The 16,231-nt window shown below is 52.5% G+C and overlaps 1 protein-coding gene and 1 long non-coding RNA gene across 3 annotated transcripts; one reads left to right on the top strand and one right to left on the bottom strand.

The window, feature by feature from the left end:
• Positions 1 to 1,344: 1,344 nt before the first annotated feature.
• On the bottom strand, positions 1,345 to 15,615 carry PACRG (parkin coregulated). 2 transcript variants are annotated; one of them, XM_076053226.1, is made up of 6 exons: positions 15,482 to 15,615; positions 14,676 to 14,788; positions 10,542 to 10,676; positions 9,606 to 9,777; positions 3,144 to 3,293; positions 1,345 to 1,651 (listed from the first exon to the last, which is right to left on the bottom strand). In XM_076053226.1, the coding sequence occupies exons 2-6, from the start codon at positions 14,781 to 14,783 to the stop codon at positions 1,491 to 1,493; spliced, it is 726 nt and encodes a 241-aa protein (XP_075909341.1). In that variant the 5' UTR covers positions 14,784 to 14,788; positions 15,482 to 15,615; the 3' UTR covers positions 1,345 to 1,490. The 2 variants fall into 2 exon arrangements, with proteins under 2 accessions (XP_075909341.1, XP_075909342.1); XM_076053227.1 differs by lacking the exon at positions 15,482 to 15,615 and adding an exon at positions 14,950 to 14,956.
• LOC142905963 (uncharacterized) lies at positions 2,507 to 9,738 on the top strand. The gene is made up of 2 exons (XR_012929987.1): positions 2,507 to 2,713; positions 2,787 to 9,738. It is a non-coding gene; the product is annotated as an uncharacterized LOC142905963 (long non-coding RNA).
• Positions 15,616 to 16,231: the final 616 nt, after the last annotated feature.

Here is a 16,231-nt window from a genome sequence, read left to right as displayed (position 1 = left end):
AACGACTTAGGGAGAGAGGGACGACTTAGGGAGAGAGAGAACGACTTAGGGAGAGAGGGACGACTTAGGGAGAGAGAGAACGACTTAGGGAGAGAGGAACGACTTAGGGAGAGAAAGAACGACTTAGGGAGAGAGGGACGACTTAGAGAGAGAGAAGACTTAGGGAGAGAGGGACGACTTAGGGAGAGAGGGACGACTTAGAGAGAGAGGGACGACTTAGGGAGAGAGGGACGACTTAGGGAGAGAGGGATGACTTAGGAAGAGAGGACGACTTAGGAGAGCGGGGACGACTTAGGAAGAGGACGACTTAGGGAGAGAGAGACGACTTAGGGAGAGAGAGAACGACTTAGGGAGAGAGGGGACGACTTAGGAGAGAGGGACGACTTAGGGAGAGAGAGACGACTTAGGGAGAGAGGGACGACTTAGGGAGAGAGGGAACGACTTAGGGAGAGAGAGAACGACTTAGGGAGAGAGGGACGACTTAGGGAGAGAGAACGACTTAGGGAGAGAGGGACGACTTAGAGAGAGAGGGACGACTTAGGGAGAGAGAGAGAACGACTCAAAGGTGCCAGGAGGAACCACACACGAGCAGGGAGGCAGCAGCAGCAGCCACATGGTGATAAACCAGCACTACCAACAATTGGCAAGCTCTGCGGTCCTCTATATATCCAGGTGTTTTGAGCCAACTAATGGGTGGTCATTGCGTGTGTGTGTGTGTGTGAAGAAACCAGAGTACCCGGAGGAAAATCCGCGCGTGCGATGGGTAAGCACTTTATCCCTTGAACTTCGAACTTCTTTCTCACCGTACATAGCCAACCGTGCTAATCGGTTAGCTCCGTTGGTTCCATCCCGTACAGATGGAACAGATGGAGTCAACATTTTTTGCAATAACCACCTCCTCCTGGCGAGCCAGGTGGGTGAGGCTCCTCCTCGACGCCCATGGAAGGACGTTTCACGGCATCTGTGTGTGATCCAACCCTCGCCAGCTGATCTACAGTGCTGAGTCACATGCCAAGTCCATTTCACTTCAAACCAGGTTCATCATCATCATCACCACCAGCCATTGTCTATCCACTGCCAGATAAAGGACTCCCACCCCCCCCCCCCCCTCCGAAGCCGCCTTTATCATCCCTGTAAGGCCACGCGATGGAATGATCCGTCTAGCGCGCAGCTTTAGACACGCGAGGAGCCAATCTCATGGACCGGTTCAGATATTCGTCACCGGTGTTGGTGGCCGTGAACGGGAGTCGAACTCGGGTGGCCGGGTTCGTGGCGCAGTGCAGTGCTGACCATAGCGCCACCGCTCCTCACGCTCGCACACGTTGGTGGACATGACTCGCTCACGCTGATTGAAAAACTTTATTTAAACCATCGAAGTAGAGCGGCGGGAGAGGGGGTTGGGCCAGTCGCGGGAGGCTGGGCAAGCTGAGTGGGGGGCCCGGGTAGTTGAGTGGGGGGCCCAGCTGGTTGAGTGGGGGGGTTGGTCCCGACTAGTTGAGCAGGCAGGACTCGTAGGTGGGCACCATGTACTTGATGTTGATGAAGGCATCCTCGCCGCCGTGCCGCTCCAGCGTCTCCAGCGTCTCCTCGATCAGCTCGCCCACGTTCTCGCGCTTCTGCTGACTGTAGTCGATCTCGTCGCCAGAGTTCCCTACCGGGGGGGGTGGGGGGTGGGGTGTGGGGGAGGGGCACCGGGGAGAGCGTTACCAGAGTGGCACCTGGGGGCAGGCACAGCTGGTAATGGCAGTGGTGGTGGTGGTAGTAGTGGTGGTGGTAGTTAGTGCTCATGTTGGTGGAGGTGGTGGTAGTTAGTGGTCATGGCGGTGGAGGTGGTGGTAGTTAGTGGTCATGGTGGTGGAGGTGGTGGTAGTTAGTGGTCATGGTGGTGGAGGTGGTGGTAGTTAGTGGTCATGGCGGTGGAGGTGGTGGTAGTTAGTGGTCATGGTGGTGGAGGTGGTGGCGGAGGTGGTGATGATGGTGGTGGTGGCAGTGGTGGAGGTGGTGGTAGTTAGTGGTCATGGTGGTGGATGTGGTGGTAGTTAGTGGTCATGGTGGTGGAGGTGGTGGCGGAGGTGGTGATGATGGTGGTGGTGGTAGTGGTGGAGGTGGTGGTAGTTAGTGGTCATGGTGGTGGATGTGGTGGTAGTTAGTGGTCATGGTGGTGGAGGTGGTGGCGGAGGTGGTGATGATGGTGGTGGTGGTAGTGGTGGAGGTGGTGGTAGTTAGTGGTCATGGTGGTGGAGGTGGTGGTAGTTAGTGGTCATGGTGGTGGAGGTGGTGGCGGAGGTGGTGATGATGGTGGTGGTGGTAGTGGTGGAGGTGGTGGTAGTTATTGGTCATGGTGGAGGTGGTGGAGGTCGCGGTGGTGGAGATGGCGGAGATGGAGGTGGTGATGGCCGTGGTGGTGGAGGTGGTGATGGCGGTGGTGGAGATGGCGGAGGTGGTGATGGCCGTGGTGGTGGCGATGGTGATGGCCGTGGTGGTGGTGGTGATGGCCATGGTGGTGGTGGTGGCGGTGGTGGGTTTATCTTGGCTGATTGCCTCACGGAGTTCACTTCGCTTGGCACTGTCAGGGTCAGGGCTGGAGAGAGGGTCACAGTCACAGTCAGAGTCGTGCTTGTAGGCAGGGATAAGGTCAATCAGGGTCAGGGTCAGAGTCGTCAGGGTTAGAGACAGGAGCAGGATCAGGGTCACGGTTGTAGGCAGGGATAAGGTCAATCAGGGTCAGAGTCGTCAGGGTTAGAGACAGGAGCAGGGTTAGGGTCACGGTTGTAGGCAGGGATAAGGTCAATCAGGGTCAGGGTCAGAGACAGGAGCAGGGTCACGGTTGAGAGTTTCAAATCCGCGCTGCACCGGAGCAACTCAGCGGTCACTACACGCGATGCAGTAGATTCAACCTGATTACTATACACAACTGTTTTGCAGAGATTTAACGTTTTTTAGCGGTGAGAAGTAATGCGTGCACGGGGCTGAGTTGCACGGGGCTGAGTTGTTGCATGTGACTGAGTTGTTGCACGTGACTGAGTTGTTGCACGTGACTGAGTTGTTGCACGTGACTGAGTTGTTGCACGTGACTACTCGCTCGTGTGTAGGCGAGGGGCCCGGCTGGGTGGGGGGGTCGTGGGGTTCAAGTCTCCGCTCACGGTTCTTGTTCTTGAAGATGTTGAGGATGGGCAAAATCTGGCGGTAGTAGGGCACCAGCGCCTCGCCCACCATGTCGGCCGACAGCACCAGGTGCTGCAGCACCTTGAGCGACGTGCACATCACCTGTGTGTTGCGCGTGTTCAGCGCATCTGGACACACGCACAGACACACACACTCCCATCTAGCCATAGTACACACACACACACTCTCATATACACATAGCACACACACACTCCCGTGTAGCCATAGTACACACACGCACTCTCATGTAGCCATAGTACACACACACACTCTCATGTAGCCATAGTACACACACACACTCCCATCTAGCCATAGTACACACAGACACACTCTCATGTACACATAGTACACACACACACTCTCCCGTGTAGCCATAGTACACACACAGACACTGCCGTGTAGCCATAGTACACACAGACACACTCCCATCTAGCCATAGTACACACACACACTCTCATGTACACATAGTACACACACACACTCTCATGTAGCCATAGTACACACAGAAACACTCCCATCTAGCCATAGTACACACACACACTCTCATGTACACATAGTACACACACACACACTCCCGTGTAGCCATAGTACACACACACACTCTCATGTACACATAGTATACACACACACACTCTCATGTACACATAGTACACACACACACACTCCCGTGTAGCCATAGTACACACACACTCTCATGTACACATAGTACACACACACACTCTCATGTACACATAGTACACACACACACTCTCATGTACACATAGTACACACACACACTCTCTTGTACACATAGTACACACACACACTCTCGGTTAGCCATAGTACACACACACTCCCGTGTAGCCATAGTACACACACACACGCACTCTCATGTACACATAGTACACACACACACACTGCCGTGTAGCCATGGTACACACAGACACACACTCTCATGTACACATAGTACACACACACTCCCGTGCATACATGGTAAACACACTCCCGTGTAGCCATAGTACACACACACACTCCCGTGTATACATGGTAAACACACTCCCGTGTAGCCATAGGTCTGAGATGGTGTCTTCCAGGTGCTGAACCCCTCTGGCACAAATGGACCTGTCCAGCGCCAGTGGTTCCAGCCTGGAGGGATTGATGTAACAGCGCTTCAGCAGGTCCTTGCTGTGGTCGTTGAAGCGCTTTTTCTGTCCTCCAGCGGAGCGTTTGGCTGTGCTGAATTGGCCAGAGAACTCGATGGGGAAGGCGGTGGTCAGACATGCGGATCACGTGGCCAAGCCTGCGGAGGTGTCGTTTAGCCACGCTTGCCTCAATGCAGGACGACTTGGTGTTGGTGAGGATCTCAGTATGTGGAACTCTGCCCTTCCAGGGTAGCCCTAGGATGCACTGGAGGCACCTGATATGGAAGGCCTCCAGGATGTTAATGTCAGGAGTGCACGGTCGTCTGCATATTGCAGTTCAAAGATCTGTTGGGTTCTGGGTTTTGTGTGGGCTTGGAGGCATCTTAGGGTGAAGAGATTTCCATCCAGATGGTACTGTCGCTGGATTCAGTCGATTGAGTGGAGGGAGTTGTGTGCCAAGCTTGTGATGGCAGCAAGGAGCCATGTTGAATATGACTGGAGCCAGAACACGGACTTGCTTGAACCTGACCTCCACGTTGAGGGGCCCTGAATGAAGCCCACCAAACACCACCCTGGCATGCATTCCTTCGTGGGACTGTTTTAGAATGCTTAGAAACTTGGGAGGCACCTCAAGTTTAATGAGCTGCTGCCAGAGTATTTCCCTGGTTGATGGTGTCGAATGCTTTGGTCAGGTCGATACAAGCTACGAAGAGGTCTTTGTTTTGCTCCTGGAATTTTTCCTACAGTTGCTTTGCCACAAATATCATGTCAGTGGTGCTTCTGCCTTCCCTAAAGCCGCACTGGGATTCTGGGAGGATGTTTTCAGATAGGTGCTCTACGAGCCGGTAGAGCATTATCCTTGAGAGGACCTTCCCTGCGACTGAAAGAAGGGAGCAGATACCTCTGCTGTTGCCACAAGCCGCTCTGTCACTTTTCTTCTTGTAGATAACTACAATATTTGCATCCTTCCATTCCTGTGGGATGGTTTCGGAAAGCCAGATTGACTTGATGAGAAGGTGCAATCGGCGAAGGAGGAGGTTGTCCCCCGTCCTTCAGGATCTCAGCTGGGATGCCATCGGGTCCAGCACTTTTATTGTTTTTCAGGCCTTTGAACACCTGGTGGCCCTCAGAAAATTGAGGTGGAGTGTCGAGTTCATGAACGGGCGCAATATCAGGGAGTGTGTCGAGAATGAGCAGGTCTGTGAGGTTGGTGTGGTTGAGGAGATTATCAAAGTGACTCGGCTTCCTGTTTCACCATGATGGCTAGCCAGCGGCAGCGTTTGAAAGCATGGGTAGCTAAACATAGCAATCAGAGCAGCAGGCAAGCAAGCAAGCGGGCATGCACCTAAGCTAATCATGATTACAGTTTCAGTTCACTCAGTGCATCACATCACCCTGTGGTTTAGGCAACCACCAACCCACCAGCCATATTATATAGTACACACATAGTACACACACACACAGCCTCCCATGTAGCCATACAGACTGTACATACAAAGACAAAGATGCCCTGTATCGTCTGAGAAGACTGTTGGGGCAAGGCCGGCCTTCATTATCTGCCACGGTGCACGAGGGCGTGGGTGGCCAACACTAGGCCCCACTGCCTTTGTCTTCCTAGTAAACCGGTTCAGATAATCGTCACATGGTAGGGATGATAATGATGGTGGCGATGATGGTGACGACGATGATAGTGATGGAGGCGCCGCTTACTCTTTATTACAATGATGATGGTGGCGACGAGGGTGACGACGATGATGGTATCTCCAGTGTTGCCGCTTGTTCAAAGAGGAGAGACTAAGTACTACGAAAGCACTTTGCAAATGGCAACATCACCCCTGGCACTTTCTTGTTTTTTCACCAGCCAGCCCAGCATACTGGAGCTGGCTTCTCATCATTGCTGGGGACGTCGAATTGAATCCAGGCCCGTTTTTCCCTTGTGGCGGCTGCGGCAAGAACGTCAATGCAAATTCTATCCAATGCAACGGTTGTAAAGCTTGGTACCACAAACACTGCACTACTTTAGCCCGCATCTCCAGTTCAAATTCCGGCTGGTTCTGCAATTACTTTACATCATCCACTCCAACAACTCCATCTTGCACAACCACACTAGCACCACCACCTCATCCATTGCAACCACCGTTTCAACCACAACAAAACGTCCACTGCAAAAACGACCTAAAAATCCTTCAACTAAACATCAACGGCATCAACAACAAATCCCTTAAACTCGGCACCTTCCTACGACAAAACTCCTTTAATATAGCCACCATCCAAGAAACAAAATTTAAATATACTTCTCGCCCGCCCAACTATCAAAATTTAACTTTCCTCCGTCAAGACTGACCAACAGCTGGGGCGGTCTAGCTTCCCTCATCCATAACAGCATTCAATTTGAATTTTTTAAAATCCCAATGCCTCCTTATGATATCACCGCAGAAGTCTTAAGTGTCCGTATCAAATCCCATCGAGGCCCACTCACTATAATCAACGTCTACATCCCACCGACCAGTTCTTGCCCCCGCAACTATCAGTTCAATATAAATCGATTTTTATCAAACAATGACTCAATTGTTATTAGAGATTTCAACGTCCACAGCAAACTTTGGCGCTCTTCCCTTTCAGATGCACGTGGCAACCTCATTGCCGATATCTTCAACGGCTCCCTCTATGGGATACTCAATGAAAAGAATCAAACCAGAGTTCCATCATCTGGCCCTTCATCCTCACCAGATATCTTAATATCGCCAGGAAACCTCCTTTCATCAATCGACTGGCAAGTCTTTACGACCCTTGGATCCAACCACCTACCTATTGTGTTGACCCTCAATGCCACCAAGCCTTCACAAACTCCTAAAAACCGCTTGTATTACAACTTAAAAAAGCCAACTGGCCACTTTTTACTTCAGAATCAGAAGCATTATTTGCCGACAACATCAACCATATCCACACATGCGCGCATAACTCTGAAGAGATTTTCAGAAACATCATCGCAACTACCACCAAGCGCACCATCCCGGCGGGTTGCTACTAGCAACACCTTCCCTGCCTCCCTAAAGAAGCCTCAACGCTAATAAACCAACGAAACACTATTAGGACTAAAAATCCTACATCACCACAAATCCCAGCCTTCGATATTGAAATCACAAAGCTAATCAATCAAGCCAAAACAGAATGCTGGCACGAGTTTATTGAATCTTTTGACCGCCGCCAAAACTCATCAAAACTTTAGAAGACCATCAAAGCCTTAGATGGACACTCCAAACCACCACCAAATTGTGCAATCAATTTCAACAACAAATCCGTCATAAACAAAAATAACATTGTCAATCACTTCAACAAACTTTTCTCATCAGTCGTCCCACACTCTTCCAATCCATCTGTCAAAAAATCCGTCAAATCAAGGAACTATCTCTAAACGACACCCCCCAATTTAGCCTTGAAGAGGTGAAACTAGCTATCAAAAATGCTTCCGCAATTGGCCCCGATGGCATAGCTATGCCCCACCTCAAACACCTCGGCCCCCTTGGCATAAAGTTTCTCGCTTCCACCATTAATGCCTCACTCCAGCGCAATCTCATTCCGGCCATCTGGAAATCATCGACAATCATCCCGCTTCCAAAACCCGGCAAAGACCTAAATCAAGCAACGTCCTACAGGCCGATTTCCCTACTTTGCCCATCAATCAATATTTTAGAGGCCCTCATCCTTCCAATCATCACCACCAACTTACCTCCATCATCTCACCAACATGGCTTTCGCCCTGCACACTCAACAACAACAGCTCTTCTCAACCTAACCATCCAAATTGCAAACGGTTTAAATGAGAAAAAGCCCCCATCCCAAACTATCGTCGTTTCCATTGACCTTACAAAGGCTTTCGACACTGTTAACCACCTCACGCTCATCAACACCATCTAGGGTTCTGTGCTACCATCAGGCCTTGTTTGCTGGCTTACAAATTACCTAAGGGGCTGCCAATCATGCACTCTCTTTCGTGATATTCAATCCTACTCATGAAACATTCATGCAGGAGTACCACAAGGTTCCATAATATCCCCAGTGCTGTTCAACGCCTACCTCCACGATCTACCAACTCCTCCAAAAGGAGTACAAGTAGTCAGCTATGCTCACGACATCACAGTTTACACTTCTAATCAAAATATACCCAAAATGGAAAACTCCATCAACTCCTATCTAAAACGGCTCAGCACTTTCCTAGCCAATAGATCGCTTCAACTCTCAACATCCAAATCAACAGTCACCCTTTTCACACCTGACCCTCATCACGCCAACTTACATCTTTTGACACCATGTTCAGCTTCGCTCAACACGGCAGAAACGTCCATGCAAAAGTTAACAAACGAAATAACATCTTACGAGCTTTAGCTGGCATATCTTGAGGTCAACAAAAGGAGACTTTACTCCTAACCTACAAAGACATTGGACGTTCCATCATCAATTATGCCAGTCCCATTTGGTGCCCAAACCTCTCCTCTACAGGTTAACAAAAGTTCCAAACTGCCCAAAACCAAGCACTTTGCCTAGCCACAGGATGCCACCTCATGGCGCCCATTGACCATCTTCACCAAGAAACCAAAGTTCTTCCGATTCAAGAACACTGCAAGCTTCTCACCTATCTGGCATCATGCCACTCGACAACGCATCCTTGCACAAAGAAACTCAATGCCCCTGCACCTGCTAGGAAAATGAAATCCACCTTGCTTTCTTTCAGCTCTGGCAACGTGCGATCTACTTTAAACGCTCGTCCACCAAATAGCACCACCAAATCAATTTTGAACCACTTGCACACCACTGCCACCATGCACTGCCTGAACGCCGACAAGCCCAATGTCGTGCTAGGGGGTTGGCCCCCACCCATAGCAAAAATCCCTGACCCGGGCAACTCGCACAAAACTGGCTAAACCCCGTTCAGGTTACTGTTCCATGCTAGCCGATTACCAAAATCAATACGACCCAAACGCCCCAAACTGCTGCTGCCCTTTGTGCCAAGCAACGCCAGAAGACGTCTCCCATTTTCTCAGTTGCCCAAAAAGCCGACCAAAAATTAAATCGCTTGATCTCTGGCTAAACCCTTCCAAAGTGGCGACACAACGCCACCTATAAACAGAAAGTGCGAGGAAAACAACAACAACAACGATGATAGTGACGATGGTAATGATGTTTTTGATGGTGACTACGATGATGTTGGCGACGGAGGCGCCGCTGACTCTTAAAAGAGATGATGACGGTGACGATGATAGTGACGACGATAATGGAAATGATGGTGATGATGATGATGGTGATGGAGGCGCGGCTCACTCTTGACGGGAATGATGAGTTGCGGGATGACGGGGAGGACCTTGGCGGCGCCGTGCTCCAGGAGGTCGTGCACGCCCTGGCGCGCAAAGAACTCGTAGGGGTGCGCCGTCTCGCAGAGGCCATCGAAGAAGAGCGGCAGGTAGTGGTGGTAGTCCAACTTCTCAATCTCCACCTGGGGAAAGGCGCACGCTAACTCGTCGGCTCACAGTCGTCTGCCTACTCCCCCACAGTCTGCCTACTCCTTGACATTCTGCCTACTCTTCCAATTTGCCTACTCCCCCACAGTCTGCCTACTCCTCCAGTCTGCCTACTCCTTCACATTCTGCCTACTCTTCCAGTTTGCCTACTCCCCCACAGTCTACCCGGGTTGAGGCCAGGATTGGTGGATCACGCAAGTGTTGTGGTGGTTCCGCCTCCTGGCGCCTCTGAGTCGTCATCCCCCCTCTCTGTCTCTCGAGGAGCGCGCGGACGCCGCGTGCCGGCGGTGACTCTGCTCCACCGTTACCGTCCCAAGCATCTCCGGCAAACGGCGCTCTCCTGGTTCCCCCTCTCACCTCTCGCACCCCCTCCCAACCCCCCACCATATCTGCGTACGGAGATCGCCTCGCGACTAGAAACACCGCGTGCCCAGCGGTGCCACGAGGACCCCTCCTCGGCACCCTCCCCCCTTGCCTCTTCCCCATCTCCGACCGAGTCCAACTCCTCCGACCGCCCATCACCGACGCGCGGCGACTCCACACGCCCAGCGGCGTGGCCACTGCCGCCTCACTGGGCCCCGATCCCCACGTGTCCCGCGCGCATGACGCGGCCTCAGCCTGCACCCGCAGCTCAACGGCGATACCGAGCCTCAAGTCCTCCTCCCCTTCCACCACCCACCGCTGTGCATACCCCCCAACTCCGCACGTTCACGGGGGATCTGCATGCCCCCCCGGTCACCTTCCACGCGATGCGGTTGCCCTTGGTGTCGTGCTCCAGGGCGATGGGGAAGTCTCCCCGCTCGTAGAATTTGCGAAACGCCGTCGGCTTGGAGGGGCGCTCGCGGAACGCGCCCGCCGACGGGGGGCCCAACACCTGGGACGGGGTGGGGGGGGGACACGTGTGAGACACGCAGGGATGGGGGAGGAAGGGAGGCACGTGGAGAATGTGGTTACAGGTGAACGGTACGGGGGGGGTATAGGTGCGAGTAGGGGACACGACGGGGGGCACATTGTGTGCGCATGTCTGTGTGTGGGTGTGCGTGTCTGTGTGTGTGTGTCTGTGTGTGTGTGTCTGGGTGTGTGTGTCTGTGTGTGGGTGTGTGTGTCTGTGTGTGTGTCTGTGTGTGGGTGTCTGTGTGTGTGTCTGTGTGTGTCTGTGTGTGTGTCTGGGTGTCTGTGTGTGTCTGTGTATGTGCACGCTCGAATAGTGCAGTGGTTGGCGCGCTGCTCTTGGGACCCGGCGACCAGAGTTCGATTCCCGCGCATGGCCAACACCGGTGACCATTATCTGAACCGGTCATGGGCCTCTCCGAGGTTGACTCAGCCTGAAATGTATACGTGGTGTGGTGTGTGGTGCTGGCTACCCATGCCCTCGTGTGCCGCGCCAGCCTTCGTAGGAGCTCCCGAACAGCACTTGCCCCAAAAGTCTGTTGTCCACAGAGACCGCCTTCCTACTAGTTTATTGTCCTTCCCCCGCACCTTCGATTAGCACGGTTGGCTACGTACGGTGCGAAAGAAGTTCAGCGCACATACGAGGCTAAACCGGGGGGGGGGGGGAGGGTGGTCTTTATTTGTGTGTTTCTAATCGATAGTGGGAGGGGTGGTGCAATGGTGTGTCCATGTAATATCGTGCATGGCCAGCTTCCACCAACTCACACATCTCCCACAACCTTCATCGTCGCCATTATAGGATTGTCAACTCAAATTCGTACACATCACTGGCGTCAAATCATCACCACCATTACACCACCAGCAGCATTACCACCATCACCAACATCACCATTATCCCCCATTATCATAGCTAACATCACTGCTACCATCACCACGATTACCCACACTTCCCCATCACCACCACCATTGTCCACACTACCCCATCACCAGCACCATCACCACAACCAAGATTACCTATACTACCATCACCACCACCACCACCACTACAGCACCACCAACGCTATTCACACAACCATCACCAACATCATGCTATCATCATAGCCACCATCAACATCACCGCTACCACCACCATCACCAATATTACCTCCACAACCCCATCACTAACATCACCACCCCTATCAACATTGTCTTCACTTCCAACACCACCACCCCTCTATCAAAATCACCACTACCATCGCCCAAACCACCATCACGCGGGTATCACCGCCGCGACCATCACTACCAACAACATTACCCCCACAACGACATCACCAACATCAAAGAGAAAGATCCCCGGTATTAGCCTTAACTGTAGGGGCAAGTGCTGTTAGCGAGCACCTATAAAGGCCGACACGGCACACGAGGGGGTGGATGGCCAGCAGCAAGCCCGGCCGCCTTTGTCTCCCGAGTGGCGGTCTACACACCGTACCAGGTACTCATTTGAGGCTGAGTCGACCTAGGGGAGGCCCAGGGCCGGTTCAGATAATCGTCACTGGTATTGGTTTTGTACGACTGTCATGTTTGTGCATTGTTGTTGTAACGTTCTTACCCGCCCCTACTGGGCATCTGTGAAAAAAGAGCTTTACAGCTCATCGGATTCCTCCTGCAGTGTAAATAAATATTCTGATTCTGATCCCGGGTCGCCGGATTCGTAGCGCAGCGCACTGACCACTACACCACCACTCCGCACCACCACCATCACCACCACCATCACCACCATCACTACCACCACCACTCCGCACCACCACCATCACCACCACCATCACCACCATCACTACCACCACCATCACTAACATCACCGCCACCGTCACCACCACCACCGTCATCACCACCACCGTCATCACCACCGTCATCACTACTCCGCACCATCACCACCACCACCACCATCATCATCACCACCACCATCATCACCATCACCACCACTCCGCACCACCAACATCATCACCACCATCATCACCACCACCACCATCATCACCATCACCACCACTCCGCACCACCAACATCACCACCACCATCATCACCACCGTCATCACCACTCCGCACCATCACCACCATCATCATCACCGTCATCACCACCACCACCATCACCACCATCATCACTACCACCACCATCACCACCATCATCACCACCACCACCATCACCAACATCACCACCACCGTCATCACCACCATCATCACCACTCCGCACCACCACCATCACCACCACCATCATCACCATCACCACCACCATCATCACCATCGCCACCACCATCATCACCACCATCATCACCACTCCGCACCACCACCACCATCACCACCACCATCACCACCACCATCATCACCACCACCATCATCATCCCCACCACCACCATCACCACCACTCCGTACCACCAACATCACCACCACCACCACCATCATCACCATCACCACCATCATCACCACCACCACCATCATTACCATCACCACCACCACCACTCCACACCACCACCATCATCACCACCACCATCACCACCATCACCACCAACATCACCACCATCACCACCACCACCGTCATCACCACTCCGCACCATCACCACCATCACCACCACCACCATCACTACCACCACCATCACCACCGTCATCACCACCACCACCATCACCACCATCATCACTACCACCACCATCACCACCATCATCACCACCACCACCATCACCACCACCAACATCATCACCACCACCATCATCAACATCACCACCACTCCGCACCACCAACATCACCACCACCACCGTCATCACCACCATCATCACCACGCCGCACCACCACCATCACCACCACCATCACCACCACCATCACCACCACCACCATCACCACCACCATCATCATCCCCACCACCACCATCACCACCACTCCGTACCACCAACATCGCCACCACCACCATCATTACCATCACCACCACTCCACACCACCACCATCATCACCACCACCATCACCACCACCACCATCACCACCACCATCACCACCATCACCACCAACATCACCACCACCACCACCGTCATCACTACCGTCATCACCACTCCGCACCATCACCACCATCACCACCACCATCACTACCACCACATTCACCACCATCATCACCACCACCACCACCATCACCACCACCAACATCACCACCACCATCATCACCATCACCACCAACATCATCACCAACACCATCATCACCATCACCACCATCATCACCACCACCACCATCATCACCATCACCACCACCATCATCACCATCACCACCACCATCACCACCATCATCACCATCATCACCACCACCATCATCACCATCACCACCACCATCACCACAACTCCGCACCACCAACATCACCACCATCACCACCACCACCGTCATCACTACCGTCATCACCACTCCGCACCATCACCACCATCACCACCACCATCACTACCACCACATTCACCACCATCATCACCACCACCATCACCACCACCAACATCACCACCACCATCATCACCATCACCACCACTCCGCACCACCAACATCATCACCAACACCATCATCACCATCACCACCATCATCACCACCACCACCACCACCACCATCATCACCATCACCACCACCATCACCACCATCATCACCATCATCACCACCACCATCATCACCATCACCACCACCATCACCACAACTCCGCACCACCAACATCACCACCACCATCACCACCATCACCACCAACATCACCACCATCACCACCACCACCATCACCACCATCACCACCACCACCATCACCACCAACATCACCACCATCACCATCACCACCACCATCACCACCACCATCACCACCACCATCACCACCACCATCATCACCACCATCACCACCACCACCATCATCACCATCACCACCATCACCACCACCACCATCACCACCATCACCACCACCATCACCACCACCATCACCACCATCACCACCACACGGATCTCACCACGGCGTTCTTCATCCTGGCCTTCACCGTGAAGCCCTGGGTCACAGCGCCATCTCCACTCCTGCCGCTGCTGCTGCCTCCTCTCATCACCTCCATGGCCAGGGGCATCGCCACTGCACACACGGTAGGGGGTGGGGAGATGCGGAGGGAGATGATGGGGGGGGAGACGTGGGGGAGGGAGATTCATTATACACGGAGGCGATGGTGGGGGGGGGGGGGTCAGAAGGGAGATGTAAGAGAGATGTAAGGGAGATGGAGGAGAGAGGCTGTACACCACAAGGGAGATGTAAGAGAGATGTAAGGGAGATGTAAGCGTACCACAAGGGATACGTAAGAGAGATGTAAGGAGATGTAAGGGAGATGTAAGGGAGATGTAAGCGTACCACAAGGGAGATGTAAGGGATATGTAAGAGAGATGTAATGGAGATGTAAGTGTACCACAAGGGCTATGTAAGGGAGATGTAAGGGAGATGTAAGTGTACCACAAGGGATATGTAAGGACGATGTAAGGGTGATGTAAGGGAGATGTAAGGAGATGTAAGGAGATGTAAGTGTACCACGAGGGAGATGTAAGAGGGATGTAAGAGAGATGTAAGAGAGATGTAAGGAAGATGTAAGAGATGTAAGGGAGATGTAAGGGAGATGTAAGGGAGATGTAAGTGTACCACAAGGGATATGTAAGGACGATGTAAGGGTGATGTAAGGGAGATGTAAGGAGATGTAAGGAGATGTAAGTGTACCACGAGGGAGATGTAAGAGGGATGTAAGAGAGATGTAAGGAAGATGTAAGAGAGATGTAAGTGTACCACAAGGGAGATGGAGACGCTCAGAGGGAGCTGCGCGCGGCAGAGGAGCGAGCGGCGCCGTTGGCGCGGCCGTTGTCACGGCGCCAGTTTGTCAACACCGGTTGCCATGGCGACCGTCGCCACCTTGGCAACGGGGCCACGTCACCCGACCCCCTCCCCACCAAACTCCCCCCTCCACCAGCCCCTCCCACCAAGCGCCTGCACTCATCACCGCTAATTGCCTATTAATTCCATCTGAATTACATCTGAATTACATTTTAATTACATTTCAATTGAAAACGATCACCGCTGCGGGTGGCCCCCCGGGTGTCGTTGACACGCGCAGAGCAAACAGCCCCTCGAAGTTTATTCTTGGTTCTTTCGGTAAAATCACCACGTAGAAGGGAAACAATAAAATAATAAAAAAATATAAAACAATTAAATTCTCACGACGTTTCGACTGCAACACAAGCAATCATCATCAGGTGTGAAAACCACAACAAGAAAATTTATGGACGGCCCCTTATCCAATGTGCTTTACAACCATTATACAATTGAGATGATCGTGGTTGAGATATAATTAAGAGTCGTGGGGTTCATATTCTTAGTTCTTTCGGTAAAGTCACGTGAATTACTGCAGTCACGAAAGCTTTAAATCAAAAGTCGTGGGGTTATTAAAAGTGGTGGTGTAGTTGTACGGTACGACCATGTATGTTGAACTTCTTTCGTACCGTACGCAGCCAACCACGCTAATTATGGTGATAAGAGAAC

The sequence above is a fragment of the Petromyzon marinus genome, chromosome 60 (genome assembly GCF_048934315.1).
Source record: "Petromyzon marinus isolate PM22_M1 ecotype Great Lakes invasive population chromosome 60, UKy_Petmar_22M1.pri1.0, whole genome shotgun sequence".
Classification (NCBI taxonomy): domain Eukaryota; kingdom Metazoa; phylum Chordata; class Hyperoartia; order Petromyzontiformes; family Petromyzontidae; genus Petromyzon; species Petromyzon marinus.
The sequence above is the reverse complement of the archived record's forward strand: the minus strand, read 5'-3'. Positions and strand labels throughout refer to the sequence as shown.

Bases quoted from the DNA above. Each gene is read 5' to 3' on its own strand.
- PACRG (XM_076053226.1), bottom strand. From the start codon at position 14,783: ATGCCCCTGGCCATGGAGGTGATGAGAGGAGGCAGCAGCAGCGGCAGG. The intron at 10,677-14,675 runs GTGAGATCCGTG...ACCCCGTCCCAG, and splicing joins CCAGGATGAAGAACGCCGTG to GTGTTGGGCCCCCCGTCGGC. The intron at 3,294-9,605 runs GTGAGCCGCGCC...GCGTGTGTCCAG, and splicing joins ACTCATCATTCCCGTCAAGA to ATGCGCTGAACACGCGCAAC.